The 20,036-nt window shown below is 39.2% G+C and overlaps 1 protein-coding gene across 7 annotated transcripts; it reads right to left on the bottom strand.

Annotated features, from left to right (window-relative positions):
- Window positions 1-193: 193 nt before the first annotated feature.
- On the bottom strand, window positions 194-19,076 carry LOC118414577 (protein kinase C and casein kinase substrate in neurons protein 1-like). 7 transcript variants are annotated; one of them, XM_035818716.1, is made up of 13 exons: window positions 19,055-19,076; window positions 14,912-15,191; window positions 13,694-13,929; window positions 13,016-13,171; window positions 12,240-12,415; window positions 11,646-11,766; window positions 10,845-10,990; window positions 9,131-9,277; window positions 7,901-7,969; window positions 6,386-6,505; window positions 5,371-5,439; window positions 3,835-4,019; window positions 194-3,282 (listed from the first exon to the last, which is right to left on the bottom strand). In XM_035818716.1, the coding sequence occupies exons 2-13, from the start codon at window positions 15,132-15,134 to the stop codon at window positions 3,176-3,178; spliced, it is 1,755 nt and encodes a 584-aa protein (XP_035674609.1). In that variant the 5' UTR covers window positions 15,135-15,191; window positions 19,055-19,076; the 3' UTR covers window positions 194-3,175. The 7 variants fall into 7 exon arrangements, with proteins under 7 accessions (XP_035674609.1, XP_035674611.1, XP_035674612.1 ...); XM_035818718.1 differs by lacking the exon at window positions 7,901-7,969; XM_035818719.1 differs by lacking the exon at window positions 6,386-6,505 and having other exon boundaries at window positions 19,055-19,075.
- Window positions 19,077-20,036: the final 960 nt, after the last annotated feature.

Below are 20,036 nucleotides of genomic sequence, written 5' to 3'. Positions count from 1 at the left end.
AGTATTTGTCTTGGTGACAAGTTTGGGGAGCTTTTGTACATATAGGTCTGTGAGCCATCTTGGTAACAGATTCATTGAGGTGACGAAGTTACAATTTGGTATAGATCAGGATTGCCATGACCCCAGAACTTCTTGGGATAGCCTTAGCTATAGAGAAGTCATGGTAAACACTGAACACCTTAGCCACCCCAACTGAAGGGAACTAGTCAATATTTTATTTGGGTAGAATGTTACATCTTCTACATAAAAGAACTGGAATATGTTTGCCGATGTCCTTACTCTATCATCAAGCTGATAATAAAACTGATAATAGTATCCATTGTACAATATGTTTTTAATCTAGAACAAGATTAATGTTCAGAGGTATCTTCCATATACTGCAGAATGGCCCTCATCCAACAATGATAAGAAATGGTTTTAACAGTTGAACATAATATCAATAAAAAGGCAAGCTTTTGACTACAACCATAGATAGCATTTTCCATAGCAAAAGAACAATGCCTGGCAATATAACATTATGTACTGTGGTCAATCCAAGAAGTTAAACTACTATATATATATATGATAATACACCTCTAGTACAGAAGACATACTAAGGTACAACACAGACAAGAAATGCCTAAATATTATTACATGTTCCAACAATATATAAATAGAGCTTTATACTGTAAATGAATGTTCATATACAACAAAAGGAAGATACAAAGCTGAATCAAATCAAAATTTACATAGATGGAAGAGTATATTTCGGAAGAAATAAATCAATATGATGCAAAAAAGACGACCTAGCATGTCACAATCAAGTTAAATATTTGTTGACACCATCAATAACATGGAAAAACTTAAGATTAAAATAATGTATGGGTTTGGAAGATTGTATGGTTTAAATAATTTGCAAACTTAGAAAATTATATCGTTTAAATACATGAAGTTATATCAACATAGATAATCCAGGCCAGTTCCAGTGCTGCTAGGAATTGTGGGTAAGGTCAGAGGTCAAGGGTGCTCAGAAGGAAACAAAGACCAAAAGACAAAGATTTTTGCTGCTTTCTGTGGTGTTCTAATTTGGTGCCATGGACTTTTCAAAATATGAAACAGTATGAAAGAGCACCTTTTGGAGAAACTGTAGTATAGTAGTCTGTAAAATGGTTGCTGTATTTAGAAAGGTTAACAGTAAATACAAAATAAATGGTTAACTACTAAAGGGCCTTCACTTTGACCTTGGACCACAATGTATCATAAATGCACACCCAGAACTGTGAAATAGCTTATTATATGGTTTGTCCAACAGAGTCCATGAATCGTTGAACAAGGGCACACGATGTACGAATGATCCCAACACTACAGATATCCACACAACATCATTACAATGAAATCGTGGTTACCATTAGCCACATACTGTATTACACACAAAATAATATCAAAATATGAACACCATAATAATTCTTTATCTTCCATTTTCCCATGAAAATCACAATTAAAGGATATACAGACTGGAGTAATGACACAAAAATCATGCCAAGGTAAGAATGGCTTTCCGTAGCTTGAGCACCCAAATATGAAGTTTATCAAATTTTATGTTGTTTTATATTCCAGAACTAGCAAACCTTGCTACTGATGGCACAGTATAAAATGTGTGTCTGTCACATCATGTCAGATATATGTGTTAGTGTTTCATAAATCATGCAAATGTCCTCATATGCATGTACGTTCGAACATTTACACTAATTAGCCTTATTAATACAACTGGGCCTAAATCATTTAGTTTTTTTTCACTGCAAGTAAGTAAATGTCAAGACTGAAATTAGCCAAAGTACATGTACCATGAGTAGTCTTGTTATTTCCGTGTTTGGAAAGTCAGTCATCTATATATATACATGTACCTCATGTCTTTTGCCTATCTCCTTTTTGGCAACACCTAAGGGGTGGAGGCATTTTTCATTACTGATCAATTTCTGCACTTACTACCACGCTAACCTTTTGCTAAGGAAGTTGGAATAACAGTTAAGTAAGACATTTTAGAACCCAAACACAAAAATTCTTGTGTTTTAGATAATTAAAAATATCTGAATGGATTATCATCAATCTAACTGAAGAGTACATGACCAAACTATACATTCATGTACATGTACAAGTCATGTAGTTACTGACTCTAAAGAACATAAAGACATGTATACATTATGATAATCAGCTAATGATTTGCATAGCGATACACACACACACTGCCAGCGCAAGAAATGACTTAACACAAGTAATGCATGTACATAATGTTAACTACATGTAGGTTATAGTTTGCAAAGAACATATCTATAATATACATAATCCATATGTTATCTAAATAACATACAAAGTCTAAATGAGAAAGAAATACGTTATGCCAAGTTACATGTGACTTCTCCATTTCACAGAAATGTTTTGAGTATGTGAGTACGGAGGCTTTGGCTGTTATACGGTTTACTTGTGGCGCCTTTCCTAAAACATTGAATGAATGCAAAGATATGCCGTTATGAATGTAATACATGTATATCCAACTACATGTGTCATGATGAAAAGAGTGAAAATGGACAAAATCACCTCCGAACAGACCCCTCAACATACCTGGCCAAGTTGTACAAAAATCAGTGGACATGACCACATGCTTTTCCCCAGTACTACTGTCTATTAGTAATACATGTAATTAGATACACCCGCATCTAAAGCCACGTATCTGGACATTTTCAGGTTCATCCAGGGTCTATATTCTTATATAAACATGCAGCACATTTTACAGTCTGTTTGTCCATACTTACTGTGTTAAAGAGAATGTACTGTGTCACCAGTCGTACCAAATATACATTCATTCAGCATCCATCCTTTCAGTATTGTACACTCTACTCTTGGCCTATGACATTTGATATATATTTATGTCATAGAAAATTACTGTATTTTTTCTTAACATGCAATATAGGTAGTATCCATCCCCAGACATATACACAGTAAGTATCCTGTATACATAGAACATATCTATTTCCATCCACACGCTGTACATACAATGTTCCCGCCCTTGCATCGCAGTAACGTAACTTGGATAACCATCACTGTATATAATCGGGGGACTACGTTGGTTTCTACGCCACGTTTCTGGCACCATAAGGCCCGCTGGGAGATCCAGGGGCCGTCCGCTCGTGCACGTTGTTCATACGGGTTCCACGTAGTTGGCTGGATACAAGCCGACGCGCCCGCGGAACTTTCCTTTACACCAACCCTGTTCGTCTTCGTCTTCCAGCTTGGTCAGGAGGTCGCCTGGCCAACAACAGGATTGTCACATTAGTGAGACTGACACACTGCCTACAGTAGCTTCAATATGGTAACATATATACCTGGGAGACATTGTGCTACTGATGACGATGCAGTTAAGACTTTGAGTCCTGGTGGTAACTCATGGAATAGTATTTGTATTTTCATTTTTTCATTACACTCAAATATGGTATATTAGACCATTACTACTGGCCATGGGAGCAGAGAGCACTTCACCTAAAAGTCAATGTATATAAAAAAATATATGATAGTCATGACAAATCCTATGTACTAATTGGTTCCTGTACCTGTGACATGATTAGTCCCTGAACTGGCACAATGATTGGTTTCTATTCATACCTATTCTGTATTGACAATGTTTCCTGCACCTGTTCACTCATTGAAGATTGGACTTGTGCGCTGATTGGTTCCTGGCCCTACAGTACCTGTACACTGATTGGTTCCTGCCCCTACAGTACCTGTACACTGATTGGTTCCTGCCCCTACAATACCTGTACACTGATTGGTTACCTCAACACCTGTACATGCATGTCTCACCTGCTTTGAAAGTCAGCTCATCATCCTCCTGGCCTTCGTAGTCGTACAGCGCCCGTACGGGAACGCCCACTTCCGCGTCCCCGGTCCCGCTGCCACCGCCGCCATTCGTAAATGGGTTCGCTTCATCTTCATCGCTCCACTCAGCCGCGTTGCTGGTGTTACTCGTTGGGCGTGAAGATGCTTTACTGCAGATGGGGAGAAGAAATCAAGGTTAGAAAAGAACGTACCACTGTTGACCATGGTCCCAATCTCTGAATTAAAAAAACATGTTTACATCAGAGTTTTATTTTTCAACTTTGATAAGACCATGCTCTTACATTAACAGGAGTATTTGACAAATGTTAAGGAGAACTCTTAGTTTTTAAAAGGCTTAGCATAAAAAAGGCTTTTCATCGTAATATTCATGCAATGCAATGACGATGAACAGTGGTACAATAAGACAACGCCAGAACACCGGTGGCAGCAAGTGAGCAGGAGCTTCACTATATGGAAACATCCAGAGTTAGTAGCATTGATAATGACTGTTATATGTGGTGAGCAGTGCGGACTGTCAGCGAGTCTTGTCCTGTACAAAACAACAGGTCAATGGAACACAAGCTGCAATCCTGTTGGCTGAACAACTTAATGAGATTATTATAACATGCTGGGAAGGCTGGACTGTACAAGTTACAGGCACTTCTGGTGCGTGGTATCATGCTATGGCACAAGCAAAGACTCTTACATGGATGACGTGACAGAAAAGATTGTACATTATCCTGAAGACTTCTCATCAGCTGAGGTGTATGTACTTTACTTATGAGGCTATGTACTATGAACCCCAGATGTGGCATTCACTTTCTTTCATTTACATTACCTATCAGATACAGTATCCAGTGCCCCCATAAGGACTCAAAAGGCTATACTGGTGGTACAATGTATTATCTTTACCTAACTCTTGACACTGTAAGCATGAAATGTTCATTCAGACCCTTGTAGTGCTTAGTGGAATATATGGCAGTAAGTTTCCTTTAAGTTACTGTTTCAGTAGCAGGGTATGTTTTCACAGGGAGGGGTTGCTAGCTCTTCCCCTTGAACATGCTCACGACGCCATCCCTCATTTTCTTCATTTTACATCCCTTCTAAACCTCAAGACAAAATCAGCCCCAACTGAAATTGCCCTGATACAGGGTCTTGCAATTACTAACTAATCTAAACCAGGAACTCAACGATGAGGCTGCTACAAGATGAAGTTATATGGACATCCCTATGAGTAGAATATTATGTAGTATAAAATGTACATATTGGAGATTTATTCATCAGACCCCCTTCACCATATCAGTTGTGCTTGGCCATAACATTAAGTCTTCAGATTTACAGTATTTGCTAGTTCCACTATCATCGTATAATGATATATTTGTGATTTGCTTAAAAGGTTTGATGTTGAGTTAGTAGGCATTAAAAATGCATTCAAACAATGACACAGAACAAGACAAAATAATACAAAGAAAATGTAACACTTGGCTCCAGGTAAAATTCACCACATCCACGACTGTTCACCTTGTGGGGTTGTCATCTTCCGCAAAAGGGTTCTTGGTATCATCATAATCATCAACAGAACCAGACGAACTGTAAACAAATTTGCATACATAATCAACATGTTGCTAACCGCAGGGTTGTTGTTCCAATTAAAGCTTCTTCCCCCATGAGACAGACAAGGCAAATAAAAACTCCAACAATATCACAACCAAAACATACAAAGAAACATAATATCATTCACAATCCAACCATGTATTATGACATTGTATTATCTTATGCTGTTACGGTCTAGTATTTCCAACCCAAAGTGTTGAAACAATTTAATATAGACCATGTTGAAGGATGACTGATGTTGAACTTTATATCTATTTCCCTTCAAACTTCTGGAATAGATCTGGACTGACAATATTTATTTATTACAATTATATCAAAATTCAAATCAGAAATGATCCAAAATCTATCCACATTCAATATTGAATGATACATTCTGCAGACTTGATAAGCTCAATTATATCTTGGGAGGCCCTAAAATAAAACATGGCCTGCTTTAATAAAAAATCGAAAGTCCTTCATCTGCCTTGCAACTCATCATTGTATATATTCTGTATTCTGTTCAGTAATATGTCAGCTCTAACAGATCCACTTCAATATTTATATGATGGCAGGACAGTAGAGTCAGAGAATAAAAATATGGACCTATTGTGTGTAAGGTTTTGCTTTTGTTGTGTCTGTTGTTTGCTTCTGTTCACAGTTTTAAATACAGTAGAGTGGTCACTGGTTTCCACATGATAGGCAAAGCATAGATGTTAACAAGAAGTTAGGTCAAAGGTCCCAGAATAGGTTATCTCATTTCCTGTGTTCAATGAATGTTGCCTTCTGAGACCCAGCGGAAAAAATGCTTACTAATTCTGATAGCATCAACAAGAAATACACAATGGTAAATAAATAATTTCAAAAAAAATTAAGACATTTCACAGAAGTATGACTATGAGCTTAGATCAATTTTCTTTGCTGAAGAAATGGTCATCATCACTACCATTTCCTAGAGAAGGGCTCCTTGATACTAGGACAGGTGAGACCAGGGCTGGTCTGGGTCTCCTTGGAAACGTGAGAAAGCAGGCTCTGTGGTCTTGGGGGTTTCTGGAGACTCTTTGGTCTTACGAGAGGGGAGGGCACACACACAGACACACACACACAGCGACAGACAGACACAACATAGAGAGAGAAATTAGTTATTGTGTTATAAATCACAGCAGAAAACTGAAGAGCAAAAAGTTATCAAATGAGACAGAAAAAGAGCTGTCTTTTCAATGAGGTTACATTTGTTTTCACTGGTTTGCAGACATGCACAGCAAATCATCCAGATTGTGCTCAAGACATGACATTCTCATCAGCATCAATCAGCCTATAGATTATCATGATTGAAAACACAACTTTCAGGCAAATTCTTAAATTTTGGGGTTTGCGCAAATACATGTAGTACTGGTGTTTCCTTTAAAATGGATACGGGCTCCTTAAAATTCAGACCACTTCCGGCAGAATTTCTCTGTTTTTGTTCTTCTTCAATCTCTTGTTTATTGGGTACATTGTATTATGACCAAACAAAATGTGTTCCCATTTTAGTTAAAGGACAAGTGCTTGAAAATAAATGCTAAAAGCTCTATTACTTTTATTTCCACACACAGACTTTCAAAATGAATCTGTGTAGTTTTTTCCATCCACAAAATGTAAAGATTCTGTATTGTTTCTTTCGGCAATATCAAGCTAAAAATTGATAGCAACATAAATTTCATGTAGCTTAAAGGTCTATACCATTCATGCACTATGGCAAATCTGTGGAAAAATTGAACCCTTTGTTCCTATATGAAACAGGCCGGGGACTTTCTCAACCAAATAATAGTGGGTTCTTTCTAGACTTTGAATGGGAATTCTAGGTCAGTCACTTAAAGATTGGACAACTCTGTCAGACCAAGCTGAAAACATACAAACCACACTGCAGTGTCAGAGACAGACTGGTGCGCTTCTGTGTTATCATAAGGCACACACACATTCCCTGTGAGCATCACATGGTTTGAATCCTTATCCTTGGCACCTCCTATCAAACTCATCTTGTATGAAAATAACAGCAGAGCCACAGACAGTCAAGGTCTGGCTGGAACTTGGACAATGCCATTTGTACAATGTTGGCCGAGAATGCATACCAGAGCCTAACCACACCATATGACTGGTGTTGTTTGTGAAAAGTACTTCAGATACAATTTTCCTGTTGACTACATATACGTGAGGTAACCCAGCATCCAAAATGGCCAATATTGACTGGTACCCCCCACATACATGTACATGATGTTGACAAGATAAACAGTGCTCTGGGACACATTCTTGACAAACATTCTACCAATTGGCATTGTGTGAATCCCATCCAAAACCTCAGCCCATGCAGTGACCATGGGGTGAAACCAATGGAGTTTGATAGGGGTGCATGTACACACTGCACATCCACATGCACCACAATGCTCGTGGGGGCAGGCCAAGGCTCCGTTACTTTAGTCACCTGACAATGTTGACCTGTACTTCCTGGTAGGTGGGGTTCACCATGACTACTGGCTGGCTGTTTTGATGTCTGGGAGAGGATGTGAGACACAAGTCATATTACATTGTATGTAAACAACACCCCAAGAAAAAAAAAAAGGAACACAACCTAGAGGGAATCTACCTGGCCAACATTTCTGTGACTCCTCTGCTTAGCTTAATACCTTCCTAAAGGCCCGAATGAATGGACTCTATTACTCTTGTCACAATGTAGTGTTGCAGCAAGAAAATTGCAGTCCCTGACTTTCCTATTATCTACATGTACAAACCTCAAATGATGTTGTTTGCAGAAACCCCAACTGTACAATTGTTTTTGACCTCAATGTTAGGTATATGGTTTTCGCCATTCCAAAATTTCCCCATCGTGAGACCAGAGACAGTTTTTCTACAACTTCAAACTAACTGCAAAGTGATCCTGTTTAAAGTTGCTCAATTAAACTTAAAATAAAACTTTTAACCATGGAAAAGAATGAAAGACTGTTGTCAAAGTTCATCTCTGAACTGATGCATGTACATGTATATGCTTTAAAAAGCATTCAGCATACCAAAATATGCACAGATGCATGGTACATTTGTACGTCTCCACCAATACAAACACGGTGCCATTCAGCTACATGTACCTTATCAGGCTTGAAGGTTAAAGTTCTTGAAGTTTTAGCGAGTAATGTCCTAACTGGATTTTTGCCACCTTTTTCTGTTCTGTTACCTCTATACCTGTATTTGTATGCTATTGGAACAATGCCACATTTTGGTGCACTCACACCACAACCATCATGACCAAACAGTAATGAACATCCAGTTCTTACAATCTGCAAACATGCAGACTCATGCTGACTGGCCTACGTGTAACAAACTGTAACAAACTGCCAGATTGGCCAGAGCAAGGGCCAGCTAGTGCAACCAATCGATTTGAAAATTAACAACAATCAGCCAGCATTTGCAATACATGAATGAACATGCAACCACTATCTTATATTTTAAACCAGTTAGTTTGCAAAATTTCATCAACAGTTTTATTAAGAAACTGAAATTGTTTATCGGGCATACCAGAAAACAGATACCAAGAAAAGTGAATAAACAGCTTTAAACAGCAGTCAGCAGAATGTAATGTAAAACATGCAGCTAAACAGAAAAAGGAAACAACAGTTGGAATGAAGGAATGAATGAAGGAAAGAACCACAGATTGAGTCACCTTCTCTCCATCACAGTGCTGGTGTGTCTTTGTTCATGTGGGGAGTTGTTAAGGGAAGAAGATTGGCATGTGTCACTCATGCTTTTTGGTCTGGGCCGTGCCCCCAAACCGGGCAACCTCCACCCTAATGTCCTGCGTCTACTGAGTCTGGTGGATGTTAGGGAGGAGTGCAGAAGGAGAGAGAGAGAAAGAAAGAAAGAGAGGACAGAAAGCACAAACATAAACGGTACAACTACTGGTACATGTACGAGCATCTAGAAGCAGCATAGCAGCATTCCTACTAGACTTGGCTTTATAGAGCATTTTCACTGATTACAATGTATTTTTTCTTATCAATTTTTTGAATTTATTACTATCATAAATGCTTTTTCAACTCAGCTTCGTATGTTTTGGCTGTCCCTAGACACAATTGAAGGCATAACCTGCAAAAAAGGATGTCTAAAACACTTGCCTGGTAGGAATGCTGCCTCATACATTAAGCATGCATGTCAAAAAATTAGCACATCTAACAACTTTGCCCTTCTATGACAAACTATGCGAAGAGATATGTAAAAAAAGTAAGTATGGTACTACATTTTCATTGGTGGGTAAGGTTTTGAGTCCAACAAAAATGGCAACACTGTGGTATTGAACTTGTCTCACACTAAAAAGAATCTAGGGAATGAGAAAAGTTGGAACTGAAAGACAACATTAAGGTGACCTTCTCACATCACCAAAAAAAGACACAAATTGATTTGATTGGCATAATTGTAATACAGTAAACTACAAAATGTATCTTAATCCCTACATACATGTATGCCATGGCTAGAAAATATACTACCATGGGATTTCAGGATTTCGTGAACCAGAAGACTATTCGTAAAAACTATTCTCCCAAATAACCCCACCCATGTTTTCATAACTTCAGTCTTGTACAATGCCAGAAAGTATCTACACTAGAATGACGAGGAGAACCCAGTCAATGAATATTCACAGTCATTACTTTTTGTGTATTTTCAAGCATGTACAAGGTACTCCAAAGTCAAGTAAAGTTGTCATTTCTACAGAGTAAAATGGTGAATGCAACCATAAATTTCCACATGAGTAGAGATGCCCCTGTATCTTAATATATTCTAGCAAAAGTGTTTGGCAACATGGGTAGAAACATTAAGACATATCCTGGGTAAGGAGAGAACTGATGAGATCATGTTGTGAAGGTACTCCCAGTCTGGTATAATTATAAAATTTGTCTTATTCAGGGTAATATCTATTTCAGTGGAACATGGTCAGTTGGAAAACAAAAACAAAAGACATACACCCAAAGTCCATTTTCAATATCTACAATGCACTACACAAGGCTCTAAATACTTATCAGTGTCTCTGCTGTACAAGTAGCATTCAAAACTACCTGCACCAAATATTTCCCTTCAGGTCCATCAGAAAACCCTACATGTTTGAATGAAACATTCCTTCTATTCAAGTATCATTTTGAATCTTATAATCTGTGGTTATCAAAGGATGTTACCACCAAGAATGTGAGGTATGTTTGGGGGATTGTGCTGTGTAACACCTGATTGTCACAGCCTGGTTTGAACAAGATTTGGTCACAGTAGGTAGACATATAAAATATTTTCACAACTCAAATCTTACCTGATCTAACCTCGCAGTATTTCAAGCCCTGTTATTGACCAGTATTCTTAGAAAAGGGTTTGTGTGTAACAAATAAAGAACTTACTTCTGGGAGTCCTGAGCCTGTTGGTGATGGTAGGAGTTGGGCTGGTAGTTTTCTGTCAGGGGGGTGATGTTTGTCATTGTGATCCCTTCGTTTGCAACGTTCTTCTTACTCTTCTTGGTGATGGCACGCAGCTCTGGGTTGTACTCCTGTGGAGAGGGTTGCACAAAGTACAATGTATGTCATGTATATCACGGGGGCAGATATCTTACATGTATGCATTTGCTTGCTTTGCAGTACTGGACAAGCAAACTGTCTTTGGGTGTAACCAGGGCTGTCGCCAGCTTTGAATTTTTTTCTGTTCCACTTATTGCTTTGGAGTAGGTTTTGTTGTTAAAGCTCTCATTTTAAGCTTACAAAAATACATTTCTATCAATTTCATGTCATGAAGTTCAGATTTTTTGGGATTGATGGGGTAAATCGCTGTTCAGTCCCAGGATGGAAGAACAAGTCATGGGTGTAAAAAACCTGAGTTTTGTACAGGGAGTACATAAGCTGGGTAAGACCAGAGAGTGAGGTCTGTTCCACTCACACCAGAAAGGACCCCTACTCTTTTTTATAAGTGTTGTGGGTCCCTTAGTAATGTGGTCAAGGTGTGGCTCACATAAAGCGTTAATCTTACTGGACTGCATTAGCAACTGCTGTGCCGTAAAGTTGTCCGCTTGCCACCCTAGCGCTGCATACGTGTATCTTGGATGGAATGACAAACCTTTTTTAAAAGTTCAAGAAAAGCATGTGGCAAAATGCTACGAACTAGGCACGAACTAGACAGTCCAATATTGTCTAATATTAATGAAATCTTACCTCAAACTGTGGCCAGTTCATGCCCATCTCGGTACCGTGGTTCTTGGCCCAAAATTTGAGGTCCTGTCCAGATTCCACCTTGACTATAGACTGCTGTAGGTCCGTGTAAATCTGAGGAAATCTGAGAAAGAAACAGGCACAAATGTGGGTTTTCTTTTTAGTACATTGGTCCCAACAACTTCGCACCAAGGAACATATTTCATTTCATTTGAGATATTCTATTATACGAAATTTCTAGCCATGTTTTTGCTTTGCATAGCTTTAAGGCAAAGGTCCTGTGGCTTTAAGGCCATAAGGGCAGTTATCCACTGAGGATTGTTATCCACACTGTCTAGGGCACAGTATTGGAAGACAGAGCCCATCCCTCTCCTTCCACTGCCTTCTACATCCCCAACTAAAGTCAAGTACCATTTTCTACACCTGGATGGAGTGAGGAAAGTTGTGTTAAGTGCCTTTTTAAAGTACACGTCTAGTATGGAATACTGGGAATCAAATGTGGCCTGAAGATATCGTGTGCGGTAACCTATCCACTCTGCCATTTGACATCATGCACAGTTTTATGCATACTTACAATATCAGAATTCTAAAGCCTACCTTTGTTCTACAGACAAGTCTAGACATTGGTGCATATTAAGCAGGGTCTGTTTGAAGAACTGAAGTCGCTTCTCCTCAAAGTCCTGGCACTTCTGAAACTGCAGGGTCATGTCCTCCATGTACTTGGCATTGTACCCGTTGATCTCCTGTAGGGTCTTGTCATACTTGTCTTTTGTCTGAGGAGGAAAAATGTGAAAAAAACATTGGATTCTGTAAATAGCTTATTTTTGGTAAATTAATTCAACATTATTTTTGTTTTTGATAGACATTTCAACAAGCTGTCTGCTGTGCAAAATAAAACCTATCAGTGAGAAGGAGGCTTTTAGCTAGATTTTATTATGAGGGTCCACATTTCTTGGTGAGTCGTGGCAAGTGATATAGGTATGACTATTGTAGGGGGTCCAGGGCATCCATCTTACATGGTGCAGAGTTTTAGAGAAGTTTAACTGAAAATTGTACATTTGAATGCATCCCGAGCACAATTACTGTCAGAGAGGTCACAGATAAAGACTGTGACCATATTCAATATTAATGAATCCTTGTCAATCACAATAGGACAAGTTTAATTTTCACCAGGCTTGCTGATCTAGAAATAATGAGAAATGGAATGCACTGGATGCCGTTACACTGGGGAGCAGATCTTCTGACAACCATGAAATTCTGATTGACCAGGGATACTACTAGGTTACTTGTGGTGGTCACAGTCTTCAACTGTAAGTCCCAAGCAGGGAGTCTATACCCTTTGTCTCTGTCTCTATCATTATTGTCTAACTAACCTTTGTTGTCTCGGCTTTACATTTCTCCACTCTGTCTCGGAGTGCCTTGACCTTGTCCGGTGAGATAGATGTGTCCTTCTTGCCGTTGTTCTCTGCGTTGATAGCCGTCTTCTCATTCCGACAAGCTGTGTGGTACGCTTTCTTGGATTGGTTTACCTGTAGGATGGCCAAGATAGGTTTCTATAACATTGTAAAAGCTGACGCTGGCGAAGGATAGTGGATACTATCTGAATCGCGTGACAGTTTCCAAAATCATATCCAGTTGCTTTCCCTAGTAACTGCTTTTTGGTGCCTTGATTGGTTAATCTGTAAGAAGAATAAGGCAGACCTCTACTATGTAGCTAGGAACTGCAATGTGAAATCTTTGCTCTGCAATCTATCAGGAGCACATTCATCTATGTGAATTAGTATGGATTATAATTTCGTACAATATGTATGGAGCTACAACTTGTAGCAGATTACCCATCCTAAACAGACAAACTAAACAATGTCAACAAACTAAACAATGTCAACTTTCATACTTCAGAATGCCCTTATAAAATCATTTCTTAAAAGTGTGGCAGTCTTAGGACTGGTGAAATGGCTGACATTATGAGAGTTGATATCACCAATGGTCAAGTACAGCAGTTTGTCACTAATAACTAGTAACATAGCATGTTGTCCTATCCACAAACTTACCCTTTGTAGCATTTTGGCCCATGGTTTCTGTGCTTTTCTGAACGCATCATCTGCCTCTTTTGTCTCCTTGAAGCCTGTCATCATCAACTTCTTGTAATTCTCCTTCTGCCAGCTGGCAACCTCCTCCTGGATGTCTGAGATGAGCTTGTCACGGACCTCCATGTGCAGGTCGTGAACTCTCTCTGCTTCGGTACAGAAACTCTTCCAGCCTGAAGACATGGTACCGTACTCTGGACCTGTATGGAGAGGAAACATGGTACAAGTTGTCAACTCTCTCTCTTTCAGTATAGAAGCCATGGTACCGTACTCTGGACCTGTATGGAGAGGAAACATGGTACAAGTTGTGAACTCTCTCTGCTTCAGTACAGAAACTCTTCCAGCCTGAAGACATGGTACCGTACTCTGGACCTGTAGGGAGGGGAAACATGGTACAAGTTATGAACTCTCTCTGCTTCAGTACAGAAACTCTTCCAGCCTGAAGCCATGGTACCGTACTCTGGACCTGTAGGGAGGGGAAACATGGTACAAGTTATGAACTCTCTCTGCTTCAGTACAGAAGCCATGGTACCGTGCTTGACCTGTATGAAGGGGAAACATGGTACAAGTTGTCAACTCTCTCTGCTTCAGTACATACAGTAGCTGCTAGACAGTACAAATGTAGTAGCTGCTAGACACGTATGCCGCAAGAGACATATGTATGTTGCTAAACAGCATCCTCCTATGCAGGGACATCCAACAGCCAAACTGCCTCTCTGGATGTGCCCTGCTCTTTCAACTGCCACCCTTAGTTCCTGACCGCCCTGCTCATAAATATTAATGAGGTTACCCTAATGGCTTATACATGCGAGACACTCTTTTTTTGAATATGGAAAGCCTATTCTCTGATTGGCTGACAGCTGGTTTGGGGGGGGACGTCCACAGGAACTAAGACTAAGAGTGACGGTTGAAAGAGCAGGGCACATCCAGACAGGCAGTTTGGCTGAAGGATGGAGGATGCTAAACAGATGTGCTGCTAATCACACATGTTGCTAGAAATGCTACTACTAGACACATACTAGTATGCTGCTAGATAATGTTAACTGGAGATACATGTATACCTGCTAGACATACATGTGTATGTAACTACACATATGCTTTCAAGTGTAGACACATGCTAATTAGACACACTAACTTGACACATATGGCATATGATAGGTTGAACTTGAAGTTCTGACTCACCTTCCTCCACAGACTTGTTCCATTTCTTGGCCCAGTGCTTGAGTGCCTTTGCATAGGATTTCTCAATCTCACAGCGCTCCTTCACCATGGTCATGAGTTCGTTACACAGCCGGTACCCGTCCTCCATACGCTTGACCGTGGTCTTGTAGTTCCCCACCTCCCAGAACGAGTCGGAGGACGGCTGCGGTAACGAGCCCTCGTCACTCGGCGCGTAGTTAGACATGTTGGTCAGGTCAGAGGTCAGCTCTTAGAATGTTGTCAGCCTTCTACTGGAAAGTCGCTTTTGGGGGGACAAACGGGAAAATATTACTAGACTGCTTTGTGATTATAGGAACGGAATATTTATGTAATTCTCAAAACAAGCCAATTGCTCCCTCTTCCAGAACATAAAGAAATGGCAGGCAGAAAGAGAATGAGACACCAGTAACTACAGCAGAAGCACAACAGTTTAAAGCTAAATCATGATATGTTGAATTTTTTCACTTTATGAACTCAATGGCAGCAATATTAAAAGGGCAATGATATTAAAAGGCCAGGTAACATACAAAAGACAGTGCAGGTAGTAATATAAATACATATAATGTAACCTATAATTCTGTAGGAAAGAATTTAGAAAGGCTTGAAACATTGTCATAATTTCACCTTATGTGTACTGCCTTGATTGCTACCCACAGTGATTGCTACCTATAGTACTCTGAGATTTGCTTCATAATACTAATAGTACAACATTGACTTGTTGCGGTGTCCCAAAAGAACACAATTTCATCAGATGACGCTTTTGAATTTGATCAGAAAAAAATCACTCAGTTATTATGCAAAGTAGAAGCAGTCATCACCAAAAGATACAGAGCTATTTTTATCACAAATGCAAATTTTTGCAATGTATGCTCATGACCTTCATCAATCATCAACCTCAGTATGAGAAAGATTTAGATTCATCCCGGACTAAAATTTCTCCAAATTCTGACTTCAAAGTGAAAATTCTGCCACCTTGTAACATTATTACAGGTAACGGAAATGTTTCCAGCTTCGTCAGTAGAATGACCTAAATGTACAATGTACCCATGTAATGTGTCTGTCCCATTAAGCCATTAGGTTCTGGTGTTACCATTACCACAGCGCTGATGTGATGATCGTGTTACAAATGTGCCACCTATTTCTGTCCTCTCTATGCATGGGGCAGGATCTTCACTTATCTCCAAGTAGATATTAGAAAGCAAAATCGTTACATTACTGTAAACCTCAAAACTTTTGCAGTGTCTTTATTCAAGTGGTGACCTATTCACTGTGAATTTACGATTCCGCAAATGTGTCCCTCGTAAGACTGCTGCACTACACAATTGTTTCAATAAAGAATTTGAAATACGACACTAAGTAACTAAACCTTCCTTTTCCCTCCTATCACAGATAACACCACATTCAAAAGTGAGAGAATTTTTATTCTCAGAGCTTCCAGTGTTTCTCTTACTAGTGACAGCCTTTCAGGAAGATGTTGGAAGGCAAAATTGTTACATTTCAAGCTCCCTATTTCTGTCACAAACTAGAAGTTCTGTAGGCAATTTTGTACAATGACAGAGAGAGGAAGCTAGGAAAATATAACAATTTTGCACAAACAGACAGGGTCTCAGCTACAAAGTTATTTCTAACAAATGTCTCCTAATCATATTGATGTCTAAAAATTGAAATAATCCCTATTTAAATATACAACAAATGACAGTTGTCTAGGGTTCTTTGTCTTGCTGACCTATCCTTTAGGCACCAAATATGTAATGAAATTTCTTTCAAACGTTGTTTGTGGTCAAAACTCTCGCAGGAATACCTACATGATGAATACAAGATTGCCCTATTTATTGTAATATAAAAATTTGTCAGCCTTCTTGATTTGTAAATAATAATAATAGCACAATAGCCCAAAATACATTTGTAAAAAAAATAGCCCAAAACACAGAAGTATCATACTTGACAATGAACTCTTCCCCAATCTGTATCATGATTTACATGCAATATTGTAGACTCTACCAGGCTTCGTGGATCGGTGGTCTCATTGTAGAAATTGGACAAATAGAATCTATAGTACGCTAGGGGAGTTGGCCGGCCAGAAGAGTACGTTTCCTCACCACGAAGACTGTGCGGGGTCGCTATGTTCTTTGAAGTCCACTAATCGCTATCTAATAGGTGCGAAGTGGTTTATTGCTTTCCGACTCGCCCGTGACGGGTCTTGACTGCAGCGGCCGGGACTTCTCACGGGGACCGGCAAACTTATTTTCAAGCCATCCCGTCCTGCATCAAACGTTTGTTATCGTCATAAGCCCTCGGGTCGGCCATTGCATCCCAAAATGAGTCCTTTTTGTCTCCAAACTTCACCAAAAAGGTACAGCTTGGCCACACTCAACAGGGAAAAAATGCGATCTCTTTTCGCGACCGATTGCTGCAGATTGACCGCACAGGAAATTACCTATAGCGTAAACTGTTATCATGTTACATTTCATCGCAAAATTAACCTCAATCTAGCCTACATTGTTTCAAAAGCATTTATATTTTAGCAAAAAAACGCCGTCCAAAACATCATTTTTGCCGCGTTTTGTTGTCGATCCCAGATTGACCTTGTCCCAAACCGAGCTGTTTCCCACTGGGCGCTGGCCGATTTATGACTTAAATTATCTCCAGCGCTGAGCTACTTCCTTTGTACAAATAACGGGGGGATTAATTCTCTGTCGTTTGTTCTTAGCGACCCCGCACAGGCTTCGTGGTGAGGATAATGATTCTACCGATCCACGGAGCCTGGTAGAGGCTAGCAATATTGTACAGACCTTACTAAATTCCATGCGTCAATCCATTTTCAGCTTAATTACGTCAAGGCGCCACACCCCAATCTATTTGGGATTTTAATTTGAGGCTGCGTACTATCAAGTCTAACAATCAGCTCCGTTGGGGAATAATTCCCAAGCAAAATAACTGTATATTATGAAAAGAAATGATATCCCTTCAGATACATATGCAGGGCCAAATTTCTTTTTCTATGCTGTCTTCAATTTTGAGAAGTTTGCGGTGAAACAAAGTATATACAATCTGCTGAAAACAATACACAAAGTTGGGTATTTCACATGCTATATCATAGTATATGCAAGTACTTTTATCTATTAAAAAAAATCAGCCAAAATATGTCTAAGCAGTTTATATGTGTATTTTTGGGGGGTGCCAGGGCATACCAAGGAATGACATAACACTAAAACAGATTATCATATCAGAAGATTCCATGCATACAAATTGCACTTCTCAGTCACAATGGTACACGTTTTGCAGTTCCAATGGAAGCTGCTTGGAGGATCCAAAATCTAAACAGTTTTGCCTCTGAGTCCTGACTAACAAAATGATGAATAAACATGAGACAATCAGACTTCATTCCCATATCCATACCACTTTGCAACACTTACAGTTCCTTAGATTAAGTTACAATATTGATAGATAGAAGAAGACAGCAGTACCACAACAAGGATGTAAGGCAAGTTGCATTGTATATATTATTGACCATTACCAAAACATAGACAGACACATACACAAACAAAGACATACAAGCAAAAACATACACCATTCCCTCTTTTTCAGAACAACCATAGACTGCAAATATATATAGTACACACTGTACCTACACTTACCGTCAAACAGAAAGTACAAAGTTCTGAAGAGCAAGGTAATAACAAATCACATTATGTCATACCTGGGCCGTGATAACATTTGATAAAGGCGTTCTGTACTGGGTGATAATTTTCCGTATTACACAGGCTTCTTAGTTGTATCACAGGCAGTTGGGCTGGTATCTTGGGTGATATGGAATACACTGTGATATATTCTATATCATATGTGTCACTTATCATTTTTGAGCTATATATAATAGCTGGTACATATACAACTTAGCCCATCAGTTAACAATGCAACCAGAGAGCGCAGACTTAACCCAGTCCTTTGCACCTGTAATGTACTGCTTTGCAACCCCTTCTGTTCTCCAGATAAAAATAGCCAGAATTCTGGGAAACACAGATAGACACACAACAGATGAGCAAAAGCCCTAGGCCTAGAGGTGAAGTAATCAATAAGAGTACATGTATCTGATAAGCGATATTGATAGACAAAATTTTGTACAACATACCTCAAGGCTCAAGCTCAAGTGGGACGGCAATGGCCAATATATGAAGTACAGTCGAGTTTTATATCAGAGTATGACCAATATATGAAGTACAGGCAAGGACTTGTCCCCACAACTCTGTACAGTCATGGACTTGTATGTTTACATTTCATCACCCTGTAATGCAAAGTATCTTGATTATGCACTCCTCCCATCCCACACTTACTACACACTTCATCAGTTGGAACTTAAGCACCCTGATGTTAGGATGACCTTAAACCATGGGCTATTGCTGATACTGTAAAATGTAAAATGTTTGCGGTGGCTTTATTTTTCCCAGCTCTTAGTCTTACCACAAACTCAGGAATACAACACCACAAATAGGCGTTTTTGTTATCCTACAGAAATGTCTCAACCACAATTTCAAACATTGCAAAAGCATATTTTCCCCACCAACTGCAAAATATCAAAACCATTGTGAAAGTAAATGGATTTACAGTATATTGTCGACATGTATCCATTCTTAGCAAGCACATTGGGTAGCTCATCTGTGAAAGCCAACACTATGAAAGGCTCAAATTAACCACCTGCGACCTGGTATTTGCAGGGAAAATACAAATTACAATGCATGACTCTCAAGAGTAAAGCTAAAAATAGAAATAACTTGCTGTTGCACTTTTGGAGGCTTAACAAACATAGGTTTGGTATCATAAATCACAATGCCAAGAGCATTGTGTAGCAATTTTCTAAAGACTTAGTAAGATTTGACTGTTCATGCAGTTTGCAGGTAAAATTGCAAGATTGTGCCAACAGAAGTATTTTTCAGACCTTCTACTGGTATATCATAATTATGTATGTGAATAAAAAAAAAAAAGAAGTATGTTGTAAGTTGAGCTTCTTTAATATATGCTTGCAACTTTCAAATCTCTAACATTTCGCTCCACTCCATCTATTAAATTAATTCATATTAGACTAACTACAACATTAGTCCTTTCACACCTC

Source organism: Branchiostoma floridae, chromosome 4, assembly GCF_000003815.2.
Source record: "Branchiostoma floridae strain S238N-H82 chromosome 4, Bfl_VNyyK, whole genome shotgun sequence".
NCBI lineage: Eukaryota > Metazoa > Chordata > Leptocardii > Amphioxiformes > Branchiostomatidae > Branchiostoma > Branchiostoma floridae.
This window is presented reverse-complemented; position numbering and strand designations above follow the sequence as displayed.